The following is a 20,486-nucleotide window of genomic DNA, read 5'->3' as shown; positions in this document are numbered from 1 at the left end:
TTTAAAAAAAAAACAAACCACCCTTTTTTTTTTTATTGGTCAGCATGGATAGGAGTTTGTTACAAAACCGGGCCTGGAGGCCTATGGAATGTGAGGTGAGGGGTCCACTCCGTCAGATGCCAGCACTAGGGCCAGTGCAGCATGGAGCCGTGTGGCGGGCCATCTTTACCCACCCACCCCACCCCCTCCCTGGAGGGCAACAAGGCCGCACAGATGGTGGCTCAAAGGGAAGAAGTCCCTGGGTCCCTACTCCTTGGCGATGGCAAAGGGCTTCTCCACCTCGATCTTGCCACAGTCTGCGATTGTCACATCCTTCAGGGGCTTGTCCCGACTGTCTGTCTTGGTGCTCTCCACCTTCCGCACTACCTCCTAGAAAGGAAGGCAGAAGCAGTAAAGCAGAGAGGTCCACCTCTCAAGGGAGACAGGCCTCACAATATGGCCAGGGAGGGATGAGATGCCCACATGAATAGCATGCCAAGCTCCAGGCACCAAAATCCTCATAGAAGCATAGCCAGGTGACAGGGCAGGGAGAACCCAGAAAATGCAATAGTTTTGATCCCTGAAGTAAGAGCCAGGCTGAGCTAAGGGCAAGGAGGAAGAAAAAGGTGGTTGGGGAGTGGGCACCAAGTGGCTTCTCAGGGACATCATGTTAAGCCATGTCCTGTACAAGTCAGGGTGGTGCCTGCACATCACTGGGTGAAATGGAGGCACCTGTGCAGCCTCAACAGGCCTCCTCCAGAGCCTGTGCCTGGAGCTGGAAAAACTGAGAACTTAGGGGCATAGAGTAGTAGGGTAGTTCTTAATTCCCCCCAAGTTTGTAAACATGAACACTGGTGTGAATGTGGGTCCCCTTTTGGGAAAACGATAAAATATATGGTGCTTTCCTGATGAGAGCTGCCCAAGTTTAGCCCCTGAAACTCACCATGCCTTCCAGAACTTTGCCAAACACTACATGCTTGCCATCTAGCCAGGCTGTCTTAACCGTAGTGATGAAGAACTGGGAGCCGTTGGTATCTTTGCCTGCATTGGCCATGCTCACCCAGCCAGGCCCGTAGTGTTTTAGCTTGAAGTTCTCATCAGGGAAGCGTTCACCATAGATGCTTTTACCTGGGAAGAAAGAGTAGGTCAGGGAGCTGGGTAGGCCCAAGCCAAGCAGATCTTTGTGGTGAGGATTTCAGGGACTCGACCTCTGTGCCAGGCCAGGCTCAAATGGATTATAAGGACATAAAAGCTGTGCTCTTCCTACCCTCTGGTCTTGGAGCCAAATCATGCTGACAGACCAAGTGGGGCACGATGCCAGGCCGATTTAGTGAACAGCTCACCTGATCGATTACTTTGAGAATAGACTTTAGTGGCTTTTAAATAAGGCACAGATCAACAGCTACCCTTAGCTATGGCCTGAGAGGTCTGCCATAGGAACTTTGAGGGACTTTGGTGGAGAGAGGTGCTGTGCAGGGGACATGGGAGGGTAAGAGCTCTCCAGAAGAAGAGGACAGCTTTTGTTCCTAATGGCACAAAAGATACTGAGAGGAGGCGGGAGGGGCTGCCATTTGGGTTCTGGAAAATCAACCACCTCTTATTAATGAACACAAAATAAAAGCTGCCTGTCGATGTGTGTGGTGTGTCTTTCCGCGAGGGGTCCGAGGCCAGAGGGTAAATGACAAAGGGAGCTGGGCAGACCCCTATGCCATTTCAGAGCTCCTCCCTCAAGTTCTCAGAGATGCTTCCAGGAGAAATCCTGTCTTGTTTTACCCAACACCTTTTTTTTTTTTAATGTTTATTTTTGAGAGGGAAAGAGAGAATCCCAAGCAGGCTCCATGCGGTTAGCATGCATCTCACAAACCATGAGATCATGACCTGAACCGAAATCAAGAGTCAAAGGCTTAACTGAGCCACCGAGGTGCCCCTACCCAACACCTTTCAGACTCACTTGCCTACAAAACTCCTTTTCCTTCCTCAGTACACCTTATTTTCACCCTGTGGTTCCAGAGGATGGACCCCACTTGGGAAATGGTTCTGGACAGCTGTTCTTCAGGAGGTATTTCTGACTGTAGTAGGTGGGGAAGTCTGAACCTAAGAGTCACTAGATGCTGACAGGGACATCTCACACCCAGGCTAGGGAGGAACCCTGCCCTCTGCAGTGACTCCTGGCTCGAGTGCTGGCTAAGATCAGAGCCCTCTTTGTAAATCTCGATCAACTGCAGGATTTCCCCACATCTATACTTCAGTCACTTTCCCAACACACATGGACTCCCAAACTCAGATGGGATAGCTCGAATTAAAGTTCAACATACTGTCGTCTTCCCCTCCAGACTTCAGTTACTCTTTTGACACCTTTTCCTTTGCACATTGTCCATATGGTTCCCACCCCCGTTAGCTGTGCATTCTTCCTCTGCACTCCTGCTACCCCCACTGCAGGTACAGCTAATGCTCAGAGCGGTAACGGAGTATGCTGGAGAACCCTTGTGAGCATCTTAAATGTATTAAAAACTGCCACCTCACCCTCCCTAAAACTCCTCTGCGACTGGGTCTTCCATTCAAGTCCTCTGTGGAACTTCATGCAGGACAAAGCCCAGGTTGCCAGGTCTGCCCTGGCCCACCACTCCGGGACCCCAGTGTGGCATGTGCTCTACTTCCATCCCCCGACCCCATTATTCAGCCAAGCTCCTGTGGCATAACATAGCTGGGTTCACCTTAGCCCTGCCTCTTTGTCCAAATTCTCCCCAGCCAGGACCCCAGTTCAAATCTTCCCTCATATTCACAAGGCCACTTCCTGATCAGCTTGGCCAGGAAGTGATTCCTCTGCTTGTTGGCACTTTGAAAATGGCCGGATTGATTTACCATAGGCCGGGCACCTACTACGCAGAACCCCCAACTCATCCCATTCTTTAGCAGTGAAAGCAAGTTGCTGTCCCCCTGATTTTTGCACCCAGCACCTACCATAAAGCCTGTCCCGACAGATATCTGTTGATGGGGTGAGGGGCAGCCTTAGTCTTGAGGGAAGAGTATGCTGGGCACCCAAGTACGGTGAGCCCTCCCATGGGTTAGGTAAGTCCAGGCTATTTGTCTCTCTGTCCTATGTGTACAAGTAATGCAAAGGGGAGATTCAGTTGGCTCTTGCCAAGTGGTCTCTGCTGGGAGGGAGACTGCCAAGGGGAGCAGCTGCTCCCACCCCCCACTGGGGCTTCCAAGGTTGCCCACTCAGGCTTTGCATGCATGACCCAGAATCACCCACATGGTACACTGTGCTTCCCTTCCCCCCAGGGGGTATTTAGAGAAAAGTCATCAACGCTGCAGGCCTTGATTGCCAGGTCTGTCAGTGGGGTAAGATCCACATGACCCCTCATTTCTCCTCTCATACTGGGTTCCCTGTACAAAGAAGGCTGCAGCTGGTCTCAATGCAGGTGCCAGTCCTGTCTCTGGACCTGGGTGAAAATGAGGCCTTGTCTACCCAACACAGCCCAGCTCTCCCCTGTGGGAAGCTGCATTAACAGATCCTATAGCCCAGACGACCTGAGGTTACCTCCAGTGCCATCTCCTCGGGTAAAGTCTCCACCCTGGATCATGAAGTCCTTGATCACACGATGGAATTTGCTGTCTTTGTAGCCAAATCCTTTCTAGAAAAGGGAATGAAAAGGTGAGAGGTGGCATGAGGCACAGACAGATATTAAGTAGGCCCTGCAAGAGCCTAGCCCACAACTCATCATGGAAGAGACACCACTGCTGACCAGATTCATCATTCCATGTGCCACTGAGTGAACAGTTCCCACAGGCGAGGCATGGGACACACAGATCCAGGAGAGGGGCTAAGACTGCACATTCCTGTGCCTTTATATAATTCCCAGACTTTACACAATTCTACTTCACATGTTTCCACCTTTCCCCTCTTTTTTTTTCTAATCATAGAAACAGATGCATGAAAACTGATCAAATCACATCAAAAAGTTACCTAATTCAATGGAAAGTTATAATAGGAACTTTTTTCCTTGATAATTTTTTAATTCCAGTATAAAAACATACAATGTTATATTAGTTTCAGGTATACAATATAGTGATTCAACAATTCTATACAGTATTCAGCACCCATTATGGTTAAGTGTACTCTTAATCCCCTTTGCCATTTCACCCGTCCCCCAACCCCAGCCCCTCTGGTAACCACCAGTTTGTTCTCTAGAGTTAAGAGGAATACAAACTTTCTTAAATGGGGCAGTCCTGTTTCTTTAAAACCTGGGAAGCTCTGGGCCCTTCACCCTTAAAAGAAAGTTCTGGTTGCTTTTCCTTGACTACTGAAATGTCTTAAAAATAAACAATTTTCTTGGGTGCCTGGGTGGCTCAGTCAGTTAGGTGTCCGACTTCAGCTCAGGTCACGATCTCGCGGTCCGTGAGTTCAAGCCCCGCATCGGGCTCTGGGCTGATGGCTCAGAGCCTGGAGCCTGCTTCCGATTCTGTGTCTCTCTCTCTCTCTCTCTGCCCCTCCCCCGTTCATGCTCTCTCTCTGTCCCAAAAATAAATAAACGTTAAAAAAAAAAATTATAAAAAAATAATAAACAATTTTCTCCAAAAAAAAAATCTATTTCTGAATTCGGTTTATAAAACCCACAAGATGCGATAATAGTGGTTCCCAGTACTATGGGTCGGCAGTACTCTGTGAGGGTACTCACAGGAGCAGTACTCCTGGTATAGTTGGGCCAGGCTATGCACTTCAGTTTCCTGCCAGCCCTACTTGCCAATTTCACTTCATTTGAGTTTGACTACCTCTGCTCTGGTCACTTACCTCTCCCGTGGCTAAGGCCACAAAATTGTCCACTGTTTTTGGAACAGTCTTTCCAAAGAGACCGATGACCACCCGGCCTATATCTTCATCTCCAATTCGCAGGTCGAAATACACCTAAGGAAGAACACCATTTCAAAGTCAGCCTTTTTAAAGGGGCCTTGTTAGGGAAGGGAGGGGCCAAGAAGCTACCATGAAGGTAGGAGAGAAGAGAGCGGTATTTTGAAAACAGTGATTCCGAACCTGATTTTGGTAGTGACAAAAACTCTACCATGAGAATCTAATGAAGACTCCAGACCCTTCTCCTAGAAAATGCGCTCTCCTTAAGATTATAGCGTGCCAAACCACCTTTAGTCTAAATAAATAATGAGCACAGATTCTAGAAATGAACATCAAAAAACCATAAAGAGGCGAGCCTAAGCTTGCCACGCACGTTTAAACTAGATTGTTGTGTTTTGTAATTGGAAGTGGGTAAAATCTGGCCCAAGTAAAGAAAGGATTCTGTTTGGCAGACGTGATCTTTCACCATTTCCCCAGCGCTGGACAGTATTTGCAAAAAGACTGCTCTGAGGCTGACAGTGGCAGCCCCAGCTGGACATGCCCAGCGTCGGCTCCTGAATCACGGCAAGGGCTGGGGTGTTGGGGAGGAGCCGAGCATTCTCCGGTCTCAACGACCAGGACTGCACGGACGCCACGAGGCCACAGCCGAGAACCTAGGGAGAGGCTGAGCCAAAGTTGAGGACGCCTGGGCCTGAGCTCTGGGAGCCTAAATGCCTCGGACACCGCTAACCAGCAGCGCCGAAGCCGGAACCCGGGGGACGGAGGGTGGGCCTTGCCAGGAAGGTTGGGATAGGGGAAGACGGACCTTGACGGTGACTTTGGGCCCCTTCTTCTTCTCGTCGGCCGTGGAAGGACCTGGCAACAGCAGGAAGAAGACGGAGCCCACGATGAGGGCGGCGGCGAAGAGCAACTTCATGTTCCGCTCGGAGAGGCGCAGCATCCACCGGGCGAAGCGAGCGCGGCCCGGGCAGCCGAGGGCCGGAAGAGGGTGGGGACGCGTCAACGTGGGCACCGGCGCCTCCACCGAATGCGGCCGCGGGGGGGAACCGGGGCTCCTACCGGCCTCCTGGCAGGAGGCGGGCCCTGTTTCCCCCCTCTAGGTCGGCGCCGTGTAGTAGGTCCCCGTGGGGGGCGGAGCCCGCCTCGCGGACCCTGCTGGCTGAGACGCGGGCTCGTGGGTGGCTGCCACGTTACTGTGGCCTCATTGGCTCCCCCGCAAGCCAACGCCCACCCACGGGGAGAGGATCACTGAAGGCGGCACCGCCCGGCCCTGAAGAGCGCGCGGATTGGGTCTCTGAGGAGACTACAAGCCCCAGCATGTAGAGCGATGGGTCCCTTGGCCGGCTCTGCCTTTGTGGGAGTGGAAATCTTTTGGAGGGTCAGTTTATGTTAGAAGTCGGTGGATAGCGGGAGAGAAGGCACTTGTTATTTTCCGAATTGGGCCAGTTAAGCATTAGCCACCATCAGTTTGGGTTTAAATATGGTAGCTTCCCCAAACTCGGGGCATGTTTGTGCTTACCCAGAACATGACCTTATACTGCTCCTTCTACTTGTCTTGTAAAACTTGCTTCAAACCCCTTTTTGACTTAGTCCATGTCACTATACTACCTGTTCTCTGGTTTTTACCGTGCTTACTGCTGTATGTATGAGTCAGTGCACGCTTTAATATTGTATACTCTGGTTCTTAACTTCCTTTCTTTGCCTATTTTTCCAAGTAACCGTTTTGTGTGCGTGTGAGCAACGGATTGTGTTGCACTGATTTTGTATATAACTCCGCCAACACTGCTGCAGGGCTGTATTCAACAAATTTTGGTTGCAGTAACGTCATAGTTAGTACTGAGGTGGCAAATAATACCTATGAGACGGCCTGGGTTCAGGCGCCCCACTCAATGCTGTTTTTTTGTTTTTGTTTTTTAATGTTTATTTTTGATAGAACATGCGTGCGTGTGGCGGGGAGGGGCAGAGAGGAGGCAGAAGATCCTAAGCAGGCTGCTCGCTGTCAGGGCACAAGGCCCGACCCCCAGATCATGACCTGAACTGAAGTTGGTCACTTCAGTGATTGAGCCACCCAGGTGCCCTTAAAATCACTTTTCGAGGGGCGCCTGGGTGGCTCGGTCGGTTAAGCGTCCGACTTCGGCTCAGGTCATGATCTCGCGGTCCGTGAGTTCGAGCCCCGCGTCGGGCTCTGTGCTGACAGCTCAGAGCCTGGAGCCTGTTTCAGATTCTGTGTCTCCCTCTCTCTGTGACCCTCCCCCGTTCATGCTCTGTCTCTCTCTGTCTCAAAAATAAATAAACGTTAAAAAAAAAAAATCACTTTTCGAAGCTTAATATAGAAAGTCTTGGTCTTCACAGCCCAAATTCTAGGTAGGCACAGCTCCCTTTCAATTAGTTGAGCCCTGCAATTTGTCGTCTTTATGAGGTGCTGACCTAAGTTTGAGGTTATGCATGGCCACTGGCATTAATTTGTCCTTGCTTACACTGAGGTCACTGCAGTCAGGCTGCAAAGTTTCCACAGTTCTCTCATGTAAACACAAGTGATGTTTGCTGTTTCTAATCCTCACACCTCAATCCCGTAAAGGTTCTCCTAGGTAAAACTGTTGCACTGACAAAGTTGATCTGATCCTCCAAACATTTTTTTGGTCAGGCCTCTTTCCCCACTCACTGGTCTCATGCCCTCCATAGCCATTGAGAAAAATGTTTACCAAACTATGTTTTTTCAAAGTAGCCTACACCTGAGGAGCTAATGCTAAAACACATAAAACCTGCCTCCTCCACACCTCCCCTCCACTTTTGAAAGAAAAAAAAAGCTTGATGGATAAAATGCTCTCGGTGTGAAGTTTTTCTCTCATGATGATCTTAATTAAGTGTCTTCTGCTTACTTGCCTACCCAGTGAAAAAACAAATCAAGTAGTAATTGAGTAGTAACAAAAAAGCTGGAACCAATCATGCCGATTGACAGTTACTTTGTGGCTATATATATATATATATATATATATATATATATATATATATATATATATTTGTGATTTTATAATTGCACATCATAGTTTTATCCCCTGTGTAGATGTTCATTAGAAGAGCATTATAAAGCTATTCCAAAGCTGTTCCACAGAGTACATCCTAACTTCCTGATGTTCTACGACCTAAGAACCACAGGGATACAGGAACCAGTATGTGAGTGATGAATGTCCATGTTCTGCCAGGAATATTTAAAAAAAAATTTTTTTTTAACGTTTATTTATTTTTGAGACAGAGAGAGACAGAGCATGAACGGGGGAGGGGCAGAGAGAGAGGGAGACACAGAATCAGAAGCAGGTTCCAGGCTCTGAGCCATCAGCCCAGAGCCCGACGCGGGGCTCGAACTCACGGACCGCAAGATCGTGACCTGAGTTGTAGTCGGACACTTAACCGACTGAGCCACCCAGGCGCCCCAACTGCCAGGAATATTTAAAGTGACCAACAGGGGCCGCCTGGGTGACTCAGTCGGCTCAGGTCCTGATCCCAGGGTCATTAGAGCCCAGCATCGGGCTCTACACTCAGTGTGGAGCCTAAGATTTTCTTTCTCTCGGGGAGGGGGGGGTGGGGCACCTGGGTGGGTGGCTTAGTTGGTTGAGCATCCGACTTCCGCTCAGGTCATGATCTTGCGGCTCGTGAGTTCAAGCCTGGCATTGGGCTCTGTGCTGACAGCTCAGCCTGGAGCCTGTTTCAGATTCTGTGTCTCTCTGCCCCTCCCCTGCTCATTCTCTCTCAAAAATAAGCATTCAAAAAAGATTCTTTCCCCATCTGCCCCTCTCCCCAACTCATGCTCTCTCTAAAATTAAAAAAAAAATGGGGGCACCTGGGTGGCCCAGTTGGTTAAGCATCCAACTCTTGGGTTTTGAAAGTTTGTTGGGTTTGAGCCCTGCATGGGGCTCCATGCTGACAGGGGAGAGCCTGCTTGAGATTCTCTCTCTCTTCCTTTGCCCCTCCCCTGCTCATGCTCTGGTTCTCAAATCAACAAATAAACTTAGAAATAAATAAACAGAAATAAAGTGACCAGCAGGAGAGAGCAATGTTCAACCCAAAGGAATGAAGCAAGAATGCCAAAGTATCAAGCATTATTTTCATTCACTAGAGCCCTGAATCCTATCAAAGTAATCCTAGCTGGATTCTTAGTTACAAACGAGCCAGGGGAATTTAAAACCAGACAAACCAACCAACTAACCAAACAAAATTAGTCAAGAAAGGTAAGACATTTTATTTTACATACAAAAAGGGTGCAAACTGAGTCCTTTCCTCCCCAAATTAGGGAAGAGGTATACTTAAAGATCACATTTGTGTTTTTCCATGGTGCCCTAGGAAATGGGCTACTCTGAGATAACACATCAAGACCCATTTTCCGTTTTCTCCAAAGGCGGCTTACTTCCTCTGCAGAGGAGTTTTTCCTAATGGTGTACAAATCTCTCTCCCAGAGGAACCATTTCAAATACACTTGAAATAAACATTCATGTTAAAAAATACTACAAATTTCATTTTCACAGCTGAGCTTTGCGACCAGTGCCGGGGTTTATGAAACAACAACACATATCTAAAATAAAACAAAAAGTTAAAAAAAAAAAAAAAAAAGGCATTTAACAATAAATCAGACACATCCACACAGCATTTAAAACTGATTTCCACAGCTGATTTATACATTATCTAGTCTTAAAAAATTGCAATCAACATCCCAACATCTTTTTAAAAGTACAATGGGCAAAGATTAAAGAAACAGACAAAATAATAATATAATAAATTAGAGCATGTAATATATCCAATGGGAATTGATGAATCAACATTATTTTCCATTGGGGGGTTATAATATTTTTGGTTTCATCTCTATCTTTTCTGCTGTTTACTTTTCTGCTTGATAAATGGGGCTCATTCCCAGAGCCAGCCTGCTGTGACACTAGTTTGAGAAGCTCAATTGTTACTTGTTTACTTCCGAGGATATTCATAAACACATGGTCTCAGCAGCCTGGCCTGTGAGTCTTTATGGAAGTGAAATGCACAGATGAGACCACGTGCGCATGCACGCACATATACACACACACAGGCATACAAGCGCAACCACACACCCATCTGTAAATAGATTTCCCCCCAAAGAAATGGCTCATCTCTCCTGAGACATTCCTAACAGATTGATAAACCTCTTACAAAAGCTTTCAGTGCAAGGGCTGGCCTGGGATTTGGTCTGGAGCTCATGAAGAGGAACACTGAAAATGTCTCACCTGCCCTGAAAGAGGGGGTTTGCAGGGAAGAGGCAGTCAGAACAGCTGTTTTCCTGTGTGTCTTGTTGGGATGACTGCACTGCACCCCCCTTTATTACCAAGGATAACCCTCTGCTCTGAGACTCTGAAGGTGGTGATGGCACCGGAAATAAGATTGCGAGGAGTAAAAGAAAAGCGACAAAAGAAATTCTGTCCACAGAACTGAGGTTTCTTTATAACATCAAGTTTGGTAACAAAACTAGAAATATATGGAGTACATGTTCACTTTTTCCTTTGTAAGCTGATCTACAAATACTGGAGTGGACTTCCTGGTTGCTTTTTGAGGAAATTTGTCAACTACTACAGTCTATATCCAGGGAACCTACTTACTATTTTTGAATACAGTGGAGAAACCTATTCTTTTGCACTCAGTCACCTGCAAAAGGAGTTATGAGAAACATGTTTTTAAGACTGCTTAATTGATCAAAGACTTCCAAGATTTCTTATTTGTGGCTAAAACAGTGCTCAAACTCTGCAAACCCTCAGAAGGGCCATAGTTTCCTCTCTTCTTTATTCAGAAACAAAGCCACCCCTCCGCTGCCTCCCTCCCCCCACCCCCAAAACAATAAAACCATAGGAATCCCATTTTGATTCCTGCCAACCCGTCATAGGGAAGACTGGGAATCACTGGCCATCAATTTCTAGACAGGGCTTTCCTGGAGGCCCGGAGTTGCCAAAACAAGAGCCCCCAAAACAAGTGCCTGGTGCTTATATATGGCCAATCCAGATGGGGTGCCTCGTTATCCTGGCTCCCTAAGGGTTGCTGGAATTCATCTGCCCACATTGGGGCAATGGCGGGGACAGTGGCAGTGGACTGGCAAAGGCAATGTTGGCTGTATGGCGCTGTAAGCTCCCAATCTGAGTAATTTGAGCCCTAATGTGGCTGACGCTGGAGACGACACTGTCAGGGCAATTCACTGGGAATGGAAAACTGGTTTCAGTATGAAAATGGAGGTGACTGGGACACACAGGAGGCATGTGGAATTGGGAGAGATGCATCAAAAGATCAAGTTCCTTTGAGATGCTTTCTATGCTGTCATGGAAGTACTTATTTTTGAGAAACATCAGCCATGCTTGCTGACAGGGGCAATTAATTCTATCTTTTGCATACAAAAAAGTTAAGGCTATGATCTTTAGTAACCAATCTGACATACATTTACCATCACTGCATATTTCTGACATTAAAGGAGGTTACTAACACGGAGAATCAACAATGAATATGCACTATCAGTGTCCATTTCCAGTGCACTAAGCTGGGATATAGAGGTGATGGACCCTCTTCTGGCTAATGGCAGAGGTGATTTCTTTGTACCTGGAATTCATGCAGATAAAACAGGCAAATCAACATTTCTACTGAAAAGCCCAGGATTCTGCTGTCCCCTGTTGCCTCTGCGTTCCAGAGTGAAATGGAGCTTTAACTGGAGGTTAGCCTAGTCACTTGACTTGTACCTTCTTAGACCCTGTTTACTTCTAGACAGACCCAATATAGCAGAATGTTCACTAAGGCTGTCAGAAAAGTACACTGGCTGCTGGCACACTGCCCACCCTTGCAGAGTCCAGAGTGAGACCACTGGGAAATGCCAAGGTGTGTGTAAGTGATCAACCTTTAGCTGCTTGATTGCACAGACATACATCATCCTCTGGTCATAAGAGAAGGACCGCTTGTGCCTTGGTGGATTCCTGGCCTGCGTGACTTAATCTGCTCAGGATGCAATACCTGAGGACCGTAGGGCTTGGGAGACGTCCTCCTAATGGCATACTATTAAGAATATTTTGAGTGAACGCTGCTAGTACTTACTGCTAACTCAGAAGCAACTGCACCAATCCCAAAGAAAAAGATCCTTAGGCACCATGCTGTGAAATGGAGAAAGTTCCAAAACTATAGTGAGTAGATTTGGGTGGGTGGTGGGTGGAGGGACTGCCCAACCTCAGGGACCCGGCTGAGGCACAGAACTAAGCAACTATAGCAACAGGGTTGAAGAGGGAGCCCTGATGTGCTGGTGGGGATGGAACTGATGGCCAAATTATTCCTTAGGTAGTCTTTTTATTTACTTAATTTTCAGGAAGATCACAATAGAATCTCTCAGAGGCCTGGGACCACCTTGGAGTGCTAATGGCCTTGGAAGAATCACCATTACCCTACATGCCAGAGGGACGTGGGGCTCTTTGCCTTTGTTATGAAAAGCAGATACCTAGTAAGAGATTTGGGGGGGGGGTGCAGAGAATGAGAACAGTGCATTAGGAAGGACCCCCCATAACTGCTTAGGTTTAACCCTTCAAGAGCTAGCCTTTAAAACATTTAAGACCAAAAAAAGTCACAAACTCAGCTGCAGGGGGGCTTGCCCTGAGCCAAGCTGGTCAATGCCTTTGCTTTTTTGTGGAAGCAGAGGTGGGAGGCACTTAGTGGGGTGTGGAGTGCCAGGATGCTAGAGGCTTTGTCACTACTTCCCCTTGCCATCCCTTGAGAGGCAAGGTTTTTTTCTACAGAGGGAAAAGGAAGTTAAAGTTTCTATACAGGAAGTTAGAGTTGCCCAAATGCCAATTGAGAAACTGTACATTTCTGTGATGGTGCCTTAACCACTAGGTATTATCAAGGAAGCAAACCTCAATATTCAAAACCCTTGTGGAAAAGGGATGTGACACTGTGTCTCCCAGCCACTCTGTTTTGTATACAGGAAAATTTCTTTTAAAGAAATGAAAGATTACAATCCTTACATGAGCTGAGCAGGTTTGAAGCCAGTAAAATGGTATTTCCTAGCCAAGGCCCGATGGAAGAGGTAAAGCCCAGTAACTCTGATCCATGCCACTGTTGCTATCTCTGCTCCATGTAAGATACATCAAGGGACTTGTCAGGAAATGCCAACTACCAGAAAGTATCCCCACATCCTCCAGTCCAAAACACGGCCCTCCATCTCAAGCCAGAGGCAATGATTTCGGAGTTCCCAAAACCACCAGACTAAGTCACCAGCCACTGTCCTCCTTGGTGAGTTAGCTCTCTCTACTCCCAGATACAAGGCCTTGTTCCCTGATGTAAGTGGTTCTTTCTCCTCTATCACATCTGGAAAGAGGTCACTGTTTACATAAGCCACTGAACTCAAATGAAAATTGAGCACAGTAAGATTAACTCCATACATTACTTTCCAAGCAGTGAACGAAGAACCGAGACTCTTCATGGTAGTAGATCAGGTGGCTAACCCACATGGGGAGGCAGACAGTGGACTGGGGAAAACACGCTCTAGGTACATGGCCATCTTATCTGGAAGGAGTCTATATCCAAATGAGAAGATAATTTCAGACCTTTCATTTCAGTATCCTTTCCCTTGGAATTTTCCAGCACCAGCCAATCTTATCTTCCTGTTCATACAGCCCCACGTGCTCAGTCCTAAGCATGCTGCTGTGGACCTGCTGGGAGATCTGCAGGTGCTTGGTTCCTGGTAAGGCAGGCCAGCCCAAATGCTATCACTCAGCTATCGGGGCAGACAGTACACAATGATTTTATTTCCTGGCCCTATGATGCCAAATCCTGAGGTTCTTCTGGCAGTTGGAAGGCGGGTTCACTTAGTCCTCCTCTTCTTGTCCACTAGTGGCAATATGGCGGTGGCCATTTCATCACTAATTTTGTCCCCCAAGTCACTAAGAAAGTCACATGGCTATTTAGTTGGAAGTCCCTGGCAGTGGAGGAAACTGGTATTTCCAATTTTTTTGTCAAGCATCTCCTTCTCCTGGTCAGTCTGGCTTGGCTGGCTCATCCCATGTGCTGGAGAGCTAGGCGGTCCAAACTGTAGGCTGATGAGGTCAAGAGGCTCTGGTAGGGACATTCTTCAGCAGCTGAGAAGATGAATGAATATTCAAGTATGTTTCTTTGCCAACCTGAGTGTTTACTCAGAATGACAAGAGTTTGGCTTCTTCTCTTTTGGGTGCTGCAGACCCAACTTTTTCCATTGAGAATGTCCTCTGGACCCATGTTCTCTCTGAATGGCTTGGCTGGCCCCATCCCCCTCAAAACAGAAAAAAGTAAAACTCCCAATATAACCAGACACAATATGCATCTGCCATGTTTTTTGTTTAAAAAAAAAACAAAACTAAAAGTGCAATAAAGTCAGTTTTTTCCTTTGCTCAGAACAATTTGCATTGTCCTACTACCGTCTGGAGAACAGAGCTCGCTTGTCAAGAGAGCGAAAAATGCCAACGCGCAGGGACAGTAGACTGCAGATTTCTCACAGCTTGTGTCCGACAGTGTAACTTGACAGGAGGGAGGGTGGCAAGAACCTGCACCCCGTGGCCAGCTGGGGATGGAGGCTGCAGAGGCACAGAGGACGGAGCCATACTGCCAGGCACACCTGGTAGGTGGAGAACGTTCTTCTCCTGCCAGGCCTGCCATCTTCCCCCTGCCTTCTTGACCGCACCCCCAGCCTCTTAAGCTCCTTCAGCAGACAAAGCCTTTAACTCACTAGCTTTTATGCTGGAGAGGGTTGAGGGTGGGGCAAGAACCGGGAGTAAACTACGGGAGGGAAGAGAATAGTAGTCCTTGAGTTTTTGTGAATGACACCTTCACTGTAAACAATAGGAAGGAGAGTCAACCAGGCAGCCCCGAGGGCAAGCAGTGGAGGAGCTGCAGCTCTGGGACCTGCTCAGAGCTGTAGGCAGGCGGGGATGGCCACTGACCCACTGGGCCCTGGCTACCTGCACTGGCTCCTTCTGGGGGCATCTGTTTTCTTCTTTTTGGTTTGGACCTCCACCCTCCCCCATAGAGGAGTCCCTTCCAATGAAAAATGGCAGGAGCTGCGGGTGCAATTGAGTTAGAGTCCCCAGGGCCTGAGGACTCCTGGGAGGCACTGGTCACTTGTGGCGCTGGGCAGTCTTCTTCCTTTTCCTCTTAAAGAAACAGCAGCACCTGGAGTACAAGGAACATTGCAAGTCAGTGTGGAAGGCTTACAGCTTCAGACTTCTGCCTGCTTCTGCTTACTGCCCGGCGGGTGGGGGGCAGTTCCCCCATGGCACCCACCCACAGGGCCACCCACACCCACCACCTACAGTGCACACACTGGAAGCAGTGGGCAGTGTCTGCCAGGAAAGCCAAAGGAAATAGCTACTTCATTTCAATCTGCTACCAAACTCAATCATCAAAATGATGCAGGCTAGGCAGGGTCCAAACAGGTGTTTTTTGGAAGGATGAAGGTTTATCATTGAATCCAGATATTTCATCTTTATCTGGAACCAAGGCTGGGGGCTCCTCAGGGCTGCCTAAGACTAGCCAGCATCGTCTGCCCCTTGATACAGAGGGCACAATAATTTAATGCAGCTTCAATGGCCAGTGGATATGGAGCTAAACTGAAACAAATGAATCCCCCACAAAATATGATTGCAATTTTAGCAGGATCTCATGATGCTGCCAATGAAGGATTAAGGATTCTCTCCATCCCATACCCCCATCCCCACCCAGCTACCCGGAGCAAGCAGAAGGAGCCCTGACTCTTAATAAGTACTGTGAGCCTAGATCCCCTGACTGATATCAACACAGCCCACGTTTCATTCAGAAGGGACCAGCGCCACAGCCCAGGAGTTGACCAATGGCAAGCATATGGCTGCAGGGTCCTCGGCTTAGCTACTGAGACCGCTGCTGCCGTGCCAAACAAGGTTAGAGGACTAGCCCTGTGTACGGTGGAGGTTGGGGTCTGCTCCCTTCATCCGCCCTCCACGTGTTGCCCCCTGGACAATAGCCACAGCTCCAGCACAGCCCTAGGCCCAAGCATCCCTTCCTTACTCCTGTCTCTGAAATAGGAAGCAGCTCTTGCTGAGGCATGACTAAGTCCAGAAGGGGGTGATGAGGGCTGTGGCATAGCTGGTGCATAAGACATGTCCTTTCCAGGAAGGTGACACATGGGAAATGAGAATGTGAGGGCCAGAAGGTGTGGATGAGTCAAAGATGCCAGATGGTGGAGGGGAGTCAAGCTGCAAACTTGTTGGACCCTTGAAAGGAAAGCTTTTCGGAGAAAACTCTGTCTGGTTCTCTTGCCTAAATCTCTGGGTTTAATGCCAGGGCTGTTCATATGAACATAAAGAACTGGTGCTTACTTCCCATTCTCCTAAGTTCTTCACTGTAGCTAAGATTCTCTCCTTTTTCAGCCAGGCTCCTTGGTATTTCAACACCCAATGGACAAGTTGTTAAAAATTTGGAGAAAGTTTCTTAGAATGTAGAAATAGACATTTATACAAGTAATGATAGCCTTTCCCCATATCTGAATGAATCAAACATGAAAATTTTAGAAATAGGACCTTCTTAAGAGGGTCTTTCAAAAGACTTTCTGAAGATAGGGTGCCTGGGTGGCTCAGTCGGTTAAGCATCCGACTTCAGTTCAGGTCATGATCTCACAGTCTGTGAGTTCGAGCCCCACATCAGGCTCCGTGCTGACAGCTCAGAGCCTGGAGCCTGCTTCGGATTCTGTGTCTCCCTCTCTCTCTGCCCCTCCCCCACTAGCACTCTGTCTCTGTCTCTCAAAAATAAATAACATTTAAAAAAATTAAAAAAAAAAAAAGACTTGCCGAAGGTATCAATGACATTTATGCAACACTATTTTTTTCAAGTTTATTTATGTACTCTCTCCCCTCAACATAGGGCTTGAACTCAGGACCCCGAGGTCAAGAACCGCATGCTCTTCTGACGGAGCCAGCCATGAGTCCTGTAAAATACTAAATGGGTATGAATATAGTCACTAAACAAAGTGGCATGTGAATCTGGAGACTGAATAAACTCTTTGAAATAAAAATGACCAATGCTTCTGATTGTTTAAGACAGTCCTCTCCCCAGAGAAGATTTCAAGAAAAAAAAATGATCTTTTTCTATTATATATGCTTTAGAAAATGAACATTTTCCAAGTTGAAAGTCCTGATATTAATATTAAACAAGGCAAATTAAAACTCATGGGAGCACCAGTATTATACCAGAGTTCCCTATTCCGTTAACCATGATTTTCAGAGACATCATTAACATTTAAGTCAATTTCTATTCTTTTTTTTTTTTTGGAGGATGCTAAAATGAGGATTTTGTATTTTTAGTAGGTAAGAGCAATCACAAAGAAGTCTGAAATACTGTTTTGGTCCCTTTCAAACTACACTACTCACTTCTCTTTTACCTCCTTCGAGGCAAGTCCTAAGAACTAGTGTCTGCTCACAAGCACATCATAACCTGACTGCTGAGGCACATCATGCTGAATCTGCCTGACTGGAGGGCAATGTGCGCTACGGTTTAGAGCCCCGGATTAATTTTTGCTAGTTACTGTAGTTAAAGCTTCGGCAGCTTTTCATAGTTGTACCCAAAAGGAAACAGGCCCCACAATCTGCTTTTCGATTCTTTGGTTTCTGTGGTGACTACCAGCAATAGGACCTATTAACCTGGGTCAGACCCCAGACCAAGCCCACCTACTAACTCCACACAAATGTCTAACTCTCCAAAGAGAAGGAAGGTGAGTGATGAACCTTTCTTGTGTCGTAAATATTCTTCTAGTTGATTCTTTGATTGGATGACCAGAAATTCTTAGCATGCTGGAGTCAGAATCAATCCAGTCTCCCTACCCACAAGCCACCAAGTGCTCTTTCTCTAGACCTCTGAGCCATTACCGTTCCCACACTGCTCTCTTGCTATGTCCTGGCTCTCTCCCCTTTTGCTATTTCATTGCCAGGCTTCTCTTCTTTGGTGTACTTTTACATTCTTCCCTTGCTCTAATACCTGGCTCAAGCCCCACAGTATCCATGAAGTCTTTCTTGACCATTCCTGTCCACAGTGACCTCTTGAGGGACAATAACAAGTCTCCTGGAGACCTACTTGTCTTTTCCAGTATAGATGTCTTATCTCTACAGCTAGACAGCACCTAAACTTTACGGAGTACCTAAGCTAGATGGTATCTAAGCTCTTGGGTAACCTACGCTTTTGGGGAACCCCCTAGAGTCCCAAGCAGAGTTGGAGGAGCACACAGTGGACCCTGTATTTGCAGTCAGGATTATGTGAGTGACATCTCACAGGAAAAAAATAGACTATGACAATGTCAGATTACACAGACATGTTTGCTAGATAAATAGGTCAAAGGTACTCCCCAGTACCATAAGACTACAAATTCTATTTCCATAAAACCTGACTTATCTTCCATATATCCCTATTCCTGGGGAAGCCCCATAGGCAACTTAGCTTAGACCAATGGGGCTCAGAAACTGGTGTCCAACCTAGTCACTGAAGACAAATAGAAACAAGGTAAACACAGAGTCCAGGAGGCTGTTATCACCACATAGAATATGACCCCACGCATGCAGACACTGTGGGGAAATTATAATTCCAGACTGCAACAGACCAACCAGTTCAGGAGCACCTGGAAGGTCACAGGCAACGTCTAAGAAGAGAGCTGGGGAGAGGGCTCTTTCTTGTATCAAGAATGTACTTGACTGAACGCAGATTCTTTAGGGCTCCCCCTTCCACTCAAGGAATCTTTTCCAGGAGTGGAAGAGAAGGGCTCCAATATCTCATTAGCCAGGTCAGCCCTTGGCCCACTAAATGTACTCTTACAGGGAAAAGAAAAGAAAAGAAGAGAAAAGAAAAGACAAGACAATAAACGAAAAACAAACAGAAACCCCCAAAACAACAACAAAATGTCCATTTCTCCCCCCAAGAAGGAGCTCTTTTGGAGACTCATTCTACAGAAGGAAGAACCAGTTGAATCAAAAGAAAAGTCACAGATTTTTCCGAAGCAGCCAGTTAGAGACCAAACCACAGAATGGGGGATCATCTGGTGATAACTGCCCTTGGGGTTGTGAAGAATAATCTAAACAACTGATAGAGTAACCTTGTCCTCCTGCCTCTGTCCCTCTCTGTCTGATAATATCTGGTCTATTAATTTGGGAGACAATTCACTTGGCTAAAAATAGAAAAATAATTTTGGATACTGGGGATATTGTTTTGACAGGAGGAGACAGCAATGAGATGGGTTTGAAAGGAAAGAAGGAACAGATTAATTCCTGGGTGTAGGCCTGCCCCATCCCCACCTTGTGGATCTAGTTCCCCAGTCTGGGTGGTTATGGCACAAGGTGGCGTATGGAAGCCATTCAGTGTTCCTAAGGCATTTTGTTTGGCTTTGCCAATCCCAGCCTAGTCTGGTCCGCTCCCCTATCATGTGGACTGGAGAGAGGGACTCACCACAGGTTGAGCATTTTCAGGCAGCTATAGAGTGTGTAAAGAGAAAAACACAGAAAGGAAGAGAGAGAAAGAGAGAGATATTAGTCCACAGAGGTGAGATGGAAGCGACTCCCTGTGAGCCATGCAAACATGCAGTATGTGTTGGTGTTTCGTTTCTTCCTCTCTCGAGGTAGGGTGAGTAGGCCCAGGTCACTTGGCCCCCACCCTAAGATGGAAGGGGCAGGTGCCTGATAGAAGCATTGAGGAGGGAACTGGATCTCAGTGAGGGGTAAGGTAGAACAGAAAGAGTTGGTGGGAGCCCCACAGCGGGTTTTCCTGGGCAATTTCCGGGAAGATAGCACAAGAAAGAGGAAATGATTCTGCCTGTAAGAATTCAATCAAGCACCAAGTGAGCCATTTTGGTTCCCACACAAAGTCTTACTGTGCAATGTTAAGCTGACCTTCCAACTATTCTGAGGGAAAGACAAGTCCCTAGCCTTTCTTTAAGTCCAACATGCCTAACCAAAGCAGCTGGCTGGCAGTTAGCTCTTCCTCTAGAGGAGGGAAAAGGCTTCAGCAACACTTTATTTTAGTAGGAGATGAATCAGAGCAAGGAGGGTCACTGCTCTGGACTAAGGTGTAACTGCCAGAGAAGGGCCAAAAATCCCATTCTTGTTAATTCTCGGGAGAAATGAGGTCCACATTTTCTAAGTTATAGCTAAAGTCAGTGAGTAAGCAAAAACTCCATAACAAAAATCAACCAAAAAGCTGCCTTGCCTTACCAATTATATTTAAACAAGGACATGTGTCCCACAGCCAGAAGAAAAGGGAAGTTAGATGTTCACTTTGTAGAAAGAACAAAAACCAAGACCCTGTTATTTCTCTCCTCCTTTATATAAAACAAGCTGGGTGAATCAAATGCTTGGAAATGAAGGTTTCACTTATCTCCTCAGTCTCTGGTTGAATCTTAATATAGGCAACAGCTCTCTTTTTCCCACAAGCAGGCTGCATGGACAAATGGCATCACAGCTGCGTGCAATGAGGGGTTGTTTGGGACGTCTCGTGCTTCTCTAGCTGTGACTTCTTCCCATGAAAATGAGCAGGTGGATTGATGGCTACCCCCTCCTTTCCTCCAAAACACATAGAAGGCCAAGAAAAAAACCACATGGCCCTGCCAGACAGTTCCCTGGGCAAGATGGATTGGTAGCTC

At 47.1% G+C, this 20,486-nt stretch overlaps 2 protein-coding genes across 17 annotated transcripts in view; both read right to left on the bottom strand.

The window, feature by feature from the left end:
* PPIB (peptidylprolyl isomerase B) lies at window positions 1-5,952 on the bottom strand. The gene is made up of 5 exons (XM_007084506.2): window positions 5,637-5,952; window positions 4,775-4,888; window positions 3,524-3,617; window positions 923-1,107; window positions 1-369 (listed from the first exon to the last, which is right to left on the bottom strand). The coding sequence occupies exons 1-5, from the start codon at window positions 5,769-5,771 to the stop codon at window positions 247-249; spliced, it is 651 nt and encodes a 216-aa protein (XP_007084568.1). The 5' UTR covers window positions 5,772-5,952; the 3' UTR covers window positions 1-246.
* Window positions 5,953-9,044: 3,092 nt separating this feature from the next.
* Window positions 9,045-20,486, bottom strand: part of CSNK1G1 (casein kinase 1 gamma 1) — a 173,684-nt gene continuing 162,242 nt past the window's right edge. For 9 of the 16 annotated variants that reach the window (XM_042988661.1, XM_042988654.1, XM_042988650.1 and 6 more), the window contains one exon: window positions 16,664-16,806. In XM_042988661.1, the coding sequence (XP_042844595.1) occupies window positions 16,707-16,806 (100 nt within the window). In that variant the 3' untranslated portion in view covers window positions 16,664-16,706. Of the gene's footprint in view, window positions 15,011-16,662; window positions 16,807-20,486 lie in introns of those variants that run through there. The other 7 variants (XM_042988667.1, XM_042988659.1, XM_042988663.1 and 4 more) reach the window with 4 other exon arrangements.

This window comes from Panthera tigris, chromosome B3 (genome assembly GCF_018350195.1).
Source record: "Panthera tigris isolate Pti1 chromosome B3, P.tigris_Pti1_mat1.1, whole genome shotgun sequence".
In the NCBI taxonomy this organism is placed as follows: Eukaryota; Metazoa; Chordata; class Mammalia; order Carnivora; family Felidae; genus Panthera; species Panthera tigris.
This window is presented reverse-complemented; position numbering and strand designations above follow the sequence as displayed.

Coding starts and splice junctions, on each gene's coding strand:
- PPIB (XM_007084506.2), bottom strand. CDS start 5,771: ATGCTGCGCCTCTCCGAGCGGAACATGAAGTTGCTCTTCGCCGCCGCC. Junction 4,889..5,636: donor GGCCCAAAGTCACCGTCAAG/GTCCGTCTTCCC, acceptor GTTCTTCCTTAG/GTGTATTTCGACCTGCGAAT. Junction 370..922: donor GCAAAGTTCTGGAAGGCATG/GTGAGTTTCAGG, acceptor CTTCCTTTCTAG/GAGGTAGTGCGGAAGGTGGA.